The sequence below is a fragment of the Trachinotus anak genome, unplaced genomic scaffold (genome assembly GCF_046630095.1).
Source record: "Trachinotus anak isolate AG129_WGS33_773 ecotype Australia unplaced genomic scaffold, CSIRO_AGI_Tana_v1 ptg000019l, whole genome shotgun sequence".
Classification (NCBI taxonomy): Eukaryota; Metazoa; Chordata; class Actinopteri; order Carangiformes; family Carangidae; genus Trachinotus; species Trachinotus anak.
Window position 1 is genome coordinate 24,478,608 of NW_027273870.1, and position 11,081 is coordinate 24,489,688.

The 11,081-nt window shown below is 43.8% G+C and overlaps 1 protein-coding gene across 1 annotated transcript; it reads left to right on the forward strand.

Moving 5' to 3' along the window:
• Positions 1-418: 418 nt before the first annotated feature.
• palb2 (partner and localizer of BRCA2) lies at positions 419-9,700 on the forward strand. The gene is made up of 13 exons (XM_071505689.1): positions 419-537; positions 829-903; positions 1,134-1,193; positions 1,280-1,460; positions 1,742-3,259; positions 4,196-5,682; positions 5,885-6,037; positions 6,729-6,811; positions 7,019-7,168; positions 7,252-7,368; positions 8,379-8,466; positions 8,567-8,778; positions 8,872-9,700. Exons 2-13 carry the CDS (start codon positions 844-846, stop codon positions 9,110-9,112), a joined length of 4,350 nt encoding a protein of 1,449 aa, XP_071361790.1. The 5' UTR covers positions 419-537; positions 829-843; the 3' UTR covers positions 9,113-9,700.
• Positions 9,701-11,081: the final 1,381 nt, after the last annotated feature.

Here is an 11,081-nt window from a genome sequence, read left to right on the forward strand (position 1 = left end):
TGCTGCCAGGTGTACAGGTGTTTTCAATGAAGTGTTCAGTGAATGTATATTGTCAAACAATTGTTGGGTTTATCATTCCCAAAAGTAACAAACATCATATATAAAAGTATCTACATAAGATTTCCAGATAGTTTTTAAAATGTATTTATGATATCTTCAAGGCAGCCATGGGTGAGCTAGAAATTAAAATATTAAGCTAACGTTTGCTCGTTTGAATTTATGCTAAAGTTTTAACGGTTAATATCGGCTTGAAACGATGAAATAGTCAAATATCACCATTATAAATGGACATTTCCGATACGTTTTATGCGTGGAAGTAATATAGGAGTGAATACGAAATTTGTAGTGAATAAGAAAAAATAAAAGGCATTTCAGTAGTAAAAACAAACTAATTTACCTCCTTCCCCCGGCTGATCGAGTCCTCGGAGCTCCACTGCTCAGGTCTGCTGAAGGAGTCGCGGGAAATTAGAACTAAATCGATACCCGTGTGATCGAGCATCAAAATAAACTTTCCATGGATAAACCAGCGGAGTTAGCGTAAGTCTGCCTTAAACATTAACATTAACCTACATTATTATCATCAGTATCATTTTAACAAAGTGGCAGAATTTGTGTGTAGACGACGTTAACTTTTGCTGTCGATCCTTAACGTTAACGTGTTATTTAGCTTATTTTACGGTAGTGTCGAACTGTACCGTTAGCCCTGTGGTTTCGGTAAACTAGCCTGTTTTGAAGAATTACGCCATAAATTAATTACATTTATGATTAAGATTTAATATAGCTAAGCTAATGCCAAATTAGCTATGATAACTTATATACGTGTGTCAGGGCCGAGTGAGCAGGATGGAGAGCAATGTGGAGGAGCAGCTGAGGACGACACTGCACTATGATGACAAGGAGAAGGTAACTTCCAGTCAGTGGTAGAGACATGTTTTATTTAAGTGGCTAAAGTAAAAACACTCATTATGCAGAAAAGCCAGAGAAATAAATATTCACATAAAGTCATGTAAACCCTTTTAAAAGTACAGAACCTGAAGATGTAGTTACTTTTCACTACTGTCTACGTGTGTCTACACACTTGAGGCACATGAAGTGTTAACATGAACCTTGATCATAACACTTTCATCATTCAGCTTCGTAGGAAGTTGGCACTGTTAAAAAGGGAATATCTCAGAACCGCCCAGAGACTACAGGTAAGACGTGTCCCCGTTCACTTTTTCCTTCTCAAAGTCAAAAGCAGAAAATCTTTAGTCTCGTACACATGTTGATCTGATCACAGCGTGCTGAGCGTTTGGAAGCAGTGCGTAGTCATGTGAGGAGCAGGGTCACAGAGCAGGACCACCAGGACCAGGTGGACCCAGAGGTGACATCCAGTCCACGTCTCAACCCATCTTCGTTGACAGTGAACAACACCAGTGCAACAGCCCAAGGTGCACTTCAGCAGCAGGGACACACTGAATGTGAGTCTATGGTTATGATTTATCTCTTCTGCAGTATATAACTGCTATGAAAGAAACAATATATTTGTTACTGGATTTAAATGTGTACATAGGTATGCATATAGATATGTAACTGTATGTGTTTCAGTCAGGTTTTTTTCCTCTATCCTGAGCAGTGTTGATACATACATTGCCTCCATGCCTCTCCATCCAAAAACATTAGTTACGCAGTCATGGCTCTGAGAAGCAGACTATGTTTTGCCTGCAGGTTAAAATTCACAGATTTCCCAATATTTTACCAGATCCAGCAGATTCTGATAACTTCAAGAAGAGCCAGGTGATCAGGTTCCTGCTCCCCTCTGATGCTGCCTGCCCGCAAACCCCAGATCTCAGCCATGACGCAGCTAGAGGTCCCAGACCCAGTCCTGCCCTGCGCCTCAGGTCTCGCCGCAGCCGCCTGCGCTGGGAAAGGAGGAGTGCTGAGGCTGGCAGGATCACGGACAACAGTCAGGAAGGACAGGAGCAGAGTGAAAAGATGGAGGGTGCTAGAAGAGAAGGAGAGGAGGAGAAAATCAAGTCTGAAGGAACAGAGGTTGTGAATGAAAGCGAAGAGACATTTTCTGCCTCAGAGTCTGAGTCTCCCTCTCTGCTGCTTACACACTGGAACACACATGCACACACTGAAACAGGAGATATGCTAGGAAAGGAGATGCAAGGAGATTATGAACAAAGGGAAAAAGAGAGTGAGTCGAGAGCTGAAGGGAAAAAAGAATCAGAGTCGACCTCTTTGCTGCTTAGTTGTTGTAACTCTACTGTACACACTGAAGAAAGGAGACAAGAGTGCACACCAAATGGAAGAAGAGAGGAGACAGAGGGAGGAGACGATGGCAAGAATGGAAGAGGACAGAGAGAAATAACGCTCTGTGAAGAGAGCTGTAATAAAGAAGTGGAACAAAAAGCAGCAGAGGAAATAGAAAATGAAAAAAGTCATGAAAACACTACAGAAATAAAAGAAGAAGAAAAGAGTGGGATTGAAGAAGATGGAAAGAGCGCGGGTCTCCTGGACTCCTGTACCCTAGTGGAGGGGCTGCTTTTCCCAGTGGAGTACTACGTCCGAACCACGAGGCGTATGACCTTTTCCCAGAGCCAGCCTGATATGCAGGCCGTCATACTGTCCCAGCTGAGCACGGGACGGCATCGCAGGAGCCGGGGCCGTGGCAGAGGGTTGAACAGACACACACACGCCAATGAATGTTCAGTTCAACACTCTCAGACAGATTTCTCCTCTCTGACTGCTGCATCCGGAGATCCTCATAAATCATCGCATGTGCGGACTGCTGATGCATCTGCCGAGTTCACTGGCAACAGTCAGAGCTCCAGCGAGATTGCAACTAAAACCTCTCCTTGTCAGACCAATGCGGACGCTTTTCCATCCCCTGCAGTCAGCACGACTCGTCCAGGGAGAGGCAGGAGGAGAAAAAGAGGCAGGGGCAGAGGAAGAACTCAAACCCCACGATCCCCTCTTAGTGTAGACACCCGTCAAGTCTTTGAACAAGGTGATCACCAGCCCATTAGCACCCCGGTCTCTTCCTCCATGTCTCTCCATGGAGCTGATGGACCAAACCCTTGTCTCACTCCTGGGGAACCTGTTCCTGTGCCAGATGACCCCCAGCCTGTGTCCACCCACAGCACAGATACCCAGCATTCCTCTGGGGTTAATGGAGTTCAGTGCAGCCCTGCCCCTGGACACGTGGAGAAGGTCTATCCCATCTTTCTGAAGAGCAGCGGCATGACGAACACATCCACACAGATGAGCAGAAGTAAGTCTTGTATGGTGACTGTATATGTGTGTGTGTCAATGTTAGAGACAGAGATTGAAAAGAAGGTTTGCAGGTTGGTCTTGATAAAATTAAAATATTAATTTACCACAATTCCAGTTTGGGATACAGTAATATGTTATTATACGTAATTAATTAAAGGATTAAAGGATGATCTTTACATGATTAACAACAAATCCCATGCTGAGGATACAGTGAGATACAGTCTCACTGTATCCTCAGCATGATATATTTTATGGCTCTGGGCCATAGAACACTATTGTTGTCCAAAAGCTACAGAAAACACATAGGAGTTATACTGTTGTGCTGAATGACAAATTCTGACACTGGGATCAGTTTTCCAGCTCGTCACCTTCAGTTCAGTTCATTGTCATCATAGTTGTGTGCAACAAAACAGTTATTCTAAAATAGTGCAGCCTTCTCAAAATAATTAAGAAGACAATAGACAAGATAATGACCGTGCAAAGTCATACCTCTTCAAGAGGCACAAATAATTTAACTGCTGTAGACTATAGTCAACACTGTGCTACTGTACACAAGATGTAAACAAGATGTCGACTGAACAACAGCCTGGTGAAAAAGGCTGTTTCTGATCTGCAGACTCTTAGACACCTATACCACCTAACGGGCGTGCAGTCCCACATCCCATAATAAAGCCACGCTCACGTGGAAATGTTTGACAATAAACCACACCAGCCACGTTCAGCGTCGCGAACAACGTCATCCAGTGTGATGGTTTTTCTGTGTTTGACAAAGAACGGAGTTCTACAGCACAGACGCATAAGTAAAAGCATAACATCAGGTTGTGGCACAGTAGTTAAAATAAATCAGGCCTTATCCTTTAAGTTGGGTCTCTTCTGATTTAAGTCACAGTCACGTTTCTGCTTCACCTCACATTATGTGTTTTGTGTCCTACAGGTTCACTGAGCTGGCAATTTCTTCTCCTGCCTTCCTCTCAACCTGCCCAGACTTCTCTTCTTCCTCTTCCATCTCCGTCCCCTGGCCCACTGGTCAGCAACCTGATGAATTTTGACATCCACCAAGATTTTCATCTCCCTGATGACCAGTTTGCCTCCCTGAAGCTACACAAGCTTCGCCAAGTCGCTGTGGAAGGAGTTGAACATTACACGCCCCCCTGCTATAACACTCGTAGAAGCAACCGTCACTCTCACCCTCACGACAGCACCAGTGACTCAGCGATGCCGCATCCTCTCCCACTCAGCCTCACGCCCACGATTGCAAATTCACCGCAACCAACTGCAGAAAATCAAGTCGCTACACAGTCTGTAGATGTCCAAAACATGTCTATAAACCACAAGCCTGCAAGCCAGTCCTTAGCTGAAGAGCCATCCAACCGAGATATTAGAGAAACCTGTGGAGAGCAGCAGACTGAAAACCTCCATGCAAAGACTCACACCAGCTCAGCACAACCTGTGTCAGTGGAATGTGCTGCTGACTGTGCAGATCAAACTGAAGAGCAGGATGCTGTGGCTCTGAATGTTGATGGCCAGAGCAGCATCTCAGCCGCACACACATCTGTAGATCCCTGTGTCAAACCTCAGCCTCACATGAACACACCTGCAGGCAAAGTGAACGATGACGTCGTTGGGCAGTCAAATGAAGTTAAACAGCTTGCATCAGAGAAGCACACAGATTGTGCTGGTGTAGTCCATCCTGTGGAGGATCAGACGTCTGCAAACCACCAAGGAGAAGACAAAGCTGTCATCAAGACTCTTTCCTTTGATTGCTCTCTGCAGGAAACACCTGAGGAGCCCTCTAACAGCTGCACTCCTGTACAGACGTGTGATGACAGGGAAGCTCCAGGAGAGTCTCCTGTGAAGCATCAGAATGTGAAATCTGCCAAAGATTCAAAGGAACCCTCTGAACCCACCACACATCCCCCAAGAGACACATCAGTGGAAAATAAAAACCACCACAACATCCACTCTCAGCTCCTGTTGAGTCCTCCTCTGGCCTCAGCACCCTGCCCCTTCATCACCCCACACCTGCCCTCCTCTGCTCTCCTCTCCAGCCCCACCCTACCCTCCCTAGGACCTACCCCCCACCCTGTTGCTACCAGCCTCCCCCTGACCTCCTCTCCTTCTGCCCCAGCTCTCACCCTGCCTCCTCCTCACAGCCCGTCAACCCAAGCCCTCTCTCCTCCGGCTCTCTCTCCCTGTCCGTCCATCATCTCCCTCCCTCCCAGCCAGCCTCTAGCCTCCCCCTCCAGTCAGAAGCAGGCTCCATCAGAACCGTCAGATACAGCTGATCAGTGCCACAGGGTTGAACTGACTACGTGTCCAACTGCATCCAGCATCCAGTCGCAGGGCACGAGAGGGCAGGAGGGCCTGAGAACAGAGGAGACTGCAGAGCAACACGCGATGAGATGCACACACACGTTGAAGGTAGAAAGTTTGACTTGTCTTTCAGCTAAGAGTAAATACTTCACTTCAGTGTGCAATTTTGAAAGTAAACAATTATTTTCTGAGGAAATGTGTGCGCATCTGTAACGTGTGTGTGTGTGTGTGTGTGTGTGTGTGTGTGTGTGTGTGTGTGTGTGTGTGTGTGTGTGTGTGTGTGTGTGTGTGTGTGTGTGTGTGTGTTCAGGCTCCAGCAGGAGGCTGTCTGGTGGACACATGCTGTCTGCCTGGACCCTCAGGTGGTTTGTATGTAGCAGCAGCAGGGAAATGGGCAGTGTGTCTGTGGAGTCTGACTCCAGCATCTGATTGGAGCTTAACACACACCTGGACCTTCAATGACGTGAGTGTTCTGTGTGTAGGGCTGCACGATATTGCAAAACAAATTATATTGCAATTATTTTGGCAGATATTGCGATTGCAATATGAGTCATGAGTCAGTTGGAATAGTCGTTTTTTGTTTTTTTTTTTCATTTCATATTCACTGAAAATTCTTCGAAATGATGGTTATGTGATTTTTGTTGGGGCTTGTACCAAACCAGCGTGTTCCCTTACATCTGGAGAATATGATTTGTAGGCTGGGACATCTCTGTGGCACCACAACACTTGGTGGTGCTAACAGTGCATAACAATGTTGCTAAACATTTTACATTTATCAAAAAACATTGCACTTGACCATATTGCGATTTCAATTACATTTTGATTCATTGTGCAGCCCTATTTGTGTGTGTCTTAAAGGTGGTAAGTTGTCTATGCTAAAAGACTCTTCGAGCTTGTAAGGAGGCACATGGTAGATGTTATAGAGTCATGCCACTGGTGTCGTGCTATTCCACTCATCAACACTTGGTGGCGGTAATGTGCCAAGAAATATAGCAATATGGAAATGACAATAATGAAGAAAACGTCTTTTAAATAAACATAGATGTCAATGGTGTAGGTTTCAGTTTTTTCCAAAATGTGGCTCTGAAAAGGTTTCATGAGAAACACAATGCACACAACTGATAGGATTTATTTATTTTTGTGTTTGTTTACAGCCAGTGATCAACGTGTCTCCTGTCCCGGATGCTGCTGGCCTGATGTTTGTGACTCTGGGTCAGCTGGAAATCAGAGAAGTGAGGTGAATACAGCGCAGGCAGCCAGACTCTCTGATGTGTACTGCAGCACTCTGCGTTAACTGTCTGCAGGAATTAAACCTCCTGCTAGGTTACAGTATTTGTCAGTGGACATGGGATTAATCGTTCCTGGGAAAACCAGCTGTTGCAGTTTGCAGTTCGTCTATGTTTCAGAAATTCAAGTTAACTGTGTGTTTGTGTGTTGTCCACAGGATGCTGTCGTGCTCCAGCCTTATGCAAGTGCTGCTGTGTGAGGGGGTCGTTCAGGCTGTTGTAGGTGTGTCCAAGTCCAGAGTGGTTACCTCCTCCCACTCAGCAACAGGTTCCACCCTGCAGCTGTTCAACATGTCAGACAGCAGCAGGTAACACAGACTTGTTGTGTTTATTCTCTCCCAGTTGTTTTCCCATTGCAGAGCTGTCTCAGTGTCTAATTTCTCTCTCCCAGCACGCCAAGCTCTCAGCCTCTTGTGTCTCCTGGTGTTTGTGTTGGGGCCCTCGCGCCAGTGGATGGACTTCCCCATGCTCTGATTGGCACAGATGAGTGTGGAAGTGTCTTTGTCTGGTAAGCCAGAATGGGATGGCCCAAGTCATTGCCATGCTGTTGGTCTCCTGATCTTTATATACAGCGTCTACATGTTCACGCATTGATGGACTGATAAAGAAGTTTATTCCAGTGCAGAACTGATGTCAGTAACGGCCATGTGCTCCCTTGTGGCCATTGAAACAGCAGATGATAGATTCTTCTTAGCATTTTTGCTTTTACTGGAAAGTTCAGAGTAAAGATACAGGCAGAAAAAGTAGAGAGGGAGCAAGAGAGAAGAGCAGACATGGAACTAAGAATCCTGACTAATACTGAAGTGGAGATACTGTGATTAATGAAGAACTAGGAAGAATTAGGAAGAACCTTCATACAAAGATTACCTCTTAAATTAGACAAAGGCAAGAAGTTTAATATTAGTTTATACTAACAATATGTGATGTGTATAGTCCCATAAACTATAGTTGATCTGTTTAGCTTTACACAATACAACATACATACAACACAGGCAACATTTTCACCACATATTGAGGGTCTAATTTAGCCAACAGCTTTGTTGGGATGAATGTGTTTGTCTGTACATGTGTGTTCACCTCTCCAATATGTTTCTTTGTCTTTTGCCTGTGCATGCTGGGATATGATCAGAAAATTAACAAATTTGATCCACGTGGCCCTACTCTGATCAGGGGTTAGTGATGAATATCTACTTTAACTGTCCCTAGAACTCAAACGTTGAATAATATCCTTTATTTTTAATGTCGACTATATCAACAGAAGCACTCTATGGTTCCTCTTTGAGAGAAATAACTTGTGATTTCAGGCATTTTAATCCTTTGAGAAGAGATTCCGACTTTCATCAGAACTGGAACTGGCAAAACTAATTGGAATGCGGTCGTTTTTAATGTTATTAATCACACATGCTTTTCCTGCTGTGATGTGCCAGAGGGTGTGGTGTGTAAAAGGTCTTTAATATCCAAGTATGGCATTCACATGCTCCGCTGCTGTTTACTGTTAAATGTGTTTGTTCATTAAAGGAATTTGAAGAGCGGGCAGCTGCTGCGTAGAATCATCCTGGGAGATGGTTTTACACACACGGCCTGTCTCAGAGGATACTCCTACCATGTAAGTCTGTTTGCTTTGCATGTGTTTTTGCCTGTGCCACTGTAAATGTCTGACTCCTCAGATTGCCTCACTCCTGTGTGTTTTTTGTGTTTGTGCACAGGGAGTGTTATTTGTCCTGCTGCAGCATCAGTTGCTCAGCTCCCTGGAGGAAGAAGAAAAAGAGGCCAAAGCAAAAGATGAGATATTTTCAGAGCAGGAGAGAGAAGAGGAAAGGAAGAAGACTGCCTTGTTCTCCTTGGTCGCTGTTAACCCTCTGAGTAGCAAATCTGTCCTGGCTACTCGACTGTATCCACCCACAGCCTGGTCCGGCAGGTGAGATGAGGACTGAAGAAGGGCAAGGTGTGTGTTTCTGTACATATACATTCATGAACCTAACACTCCCATCTGCCTCTGTGGGTTGTGCAGACTGTGCGAGGCCGATGTCAACAGCTCCAGCGTGGTCGGCCTGAGTCAGAGCGGCTGTGTGTGCGTGTGGGAGCTCAGTCGTCGGGGAGCCTCGAGGATGGTGTGGGCTCCTGAGAGCGAAGGCTGGCAGCTGGCTCGCTGGGGGGGACGGGACACGCTGGTGACTGGTCATCACAATGGAGATGTTTCTTTACACTGCTACAGTCTGAGTTCACTGTGCCACTCAAATATCGACTCTTAGATTACTTTTATCAAACATAAAGGTCTTTCTGTCACTGTATGAATGTTTACATAAAGATTTTAACAAGGCCTCTGTTCAGACTCGGTTAACATTTTAACATCTTTTCTACCTGGTCCTGAAGGCTTCACAAAGAGTTTCTGTGGCTTCCCTTACCGACATTTCAGTTTGACAGAATATAACTTTCAATCTCTGAGCCACAGGACTGCTAAAATGTGGGGATTAAAACTCTGTAAACTAAATATATCCCATAAGTCAGTGGGCCACTTTATCTAACAGAACCTTAGCAAGACTGAACTGTTAAAGGTGGAATGCTGCTGAATTATATGAGTTTTCCTTTGGACATATTGTTTTTAGAACACCAGTCTCACAAACTGGATATCTCTTAACTGGACAATGTCTACTTGATGGTGAATTTTCACATTTTAGACCACTGTAACCCCACTCTGAAAACCAACTTGTGTTTTATCACCTTTGCTCTTTTGACTGTTCTTTGCTTACTTGACTATGTGTTATATTTGTTATATTTAAAGAAAAATAAGTGTTGCCAAAGTTTTCTTTTTTAATTTACATTAAACGTTTGTGATTTCAGTGATTTTTATTTTCCTTAAAAAACATTTTTATACATATCTGCATTTACACTGCTGTTGTTGACCGACATTGGCTATTTTCCATTTAAGTGTTGACAGTTTGGAAATGCTTTTTTTCTTATTTGTCAAAGGCATAAACAGTTTTGACAGAGTAGATATGCTCATGCAGGCTTCCTGTCCTGGATCCTCTCCCACTCTGCAGTAGAGTGTGAACATGAGGTGTAGGTTTGTACGAGCCTGTTGGGTACGTGGTTAAGTGTAATCATCACTTCATAATTAAAGGAAACTATTTTGCCCTAAGTAAGAAAGGAAGCTTGTCATACACTTATTTTAAGCCAAACACACATGACAACATCAGCATAGTAGAACCTTGTAGTATTTTTTTACAGCTGGTTAATACTGGATTCTCTTTTTCTAAAGTCTTCACACAATAGACCTTTCAACTTTCCACAGCAGGAAAATCACAGGAGAAAGAAATGTTTTTAACAATGACTCAGTTTCATCAACATGCACAGCACCAGGTTAGCTCACCTCAATGGAATGCACTTTTATTGTTATCAATTCAAATCCTGTGCTTTTCCTGCCACGACAAGCCAGCAGGTCTGCTGTGAAACAGGTCTATCAGCACAGCGGTTGATGTGGACTGAACCAGATGACTCATGGATTTGACATAAAAATGCGTTCAGAGACCACATCTTCTGTGTCTGCAGTCACTTCTGAACACATTCACATACTGTTTTTTTTTTTTTTAAACCCGTGGTTTAAACCTTTAAACCACAACAAATTAGATGAGGTTAACTATATTTTTCAATATTTACATCTGGAAAAACTACAAAGACCAAACCACAGCTGATTCTTTCTCCACTGTCAACAAAGTGAAGCTTTTATGATTTATTTCTAGAAACACTAAAGTTACACAGTCAAACAGTAGAGGCACCATTCTTGTTTTATAATATGGAATTATTGTTTTTGTTTATGCAAATTAACAAAAGTGATAATACTACCTGATGTTTGTTTTTTTAGATTTCACTTATGTGACAAAATAAGCTGATCCTGAAACATGAGGTATTTTGGGAGTTAGGAGTTAACTGATGTGCTGAGTGAGCTCCATGTTGGAGTACATAACCAAAATCCTATGAATTAAGCTGTAATGGTTGTTTGTCTCCACCAGGAGGTGCTGAAAGATTCTGATTTACTCTCAGAGCTTTGGTTGACTGGAAACCTGTGTCAGAGGACACCTCAGTTTTCTTCCAGTTGACATTACTAAAGAAAGCATGGCAGGGTAAGTGAATCCTGAGCTTTCACCAGTTGTCCCAGTTGAGAAATGTCAGTCTTAAATGTAGATCTTGTTTATGTGTGCAGACGAAACTCAAACAAATGTC

What these genes read in the sequence shown, in the direction of transcription:
- palb2 (XM_071505689.1), top strand. Translation starts at nt 844, where the DNA reads ATGGAGAGCAATGTGGAGGAGCAGCTGAGGACGACACTGCACTATGAT. An exon ending in ACTATGATGACAAGGAGAAG is followed by an intron (nt 904 to 1,133) that starts GTAACTTCCAGT and finishes TTCATCATTCAG; the next exon opens with CTTCGTAGGAAGTTGGCACT. An exon ending in GCAGCAGGGACACACTGAAT is followed by an intron (nt 1,461 to 1,741) that starts GTGAGTCTATGG and finishes ATATTTTACCAG; the next exon opens with ATCCAGCAGATTCTGATAAC.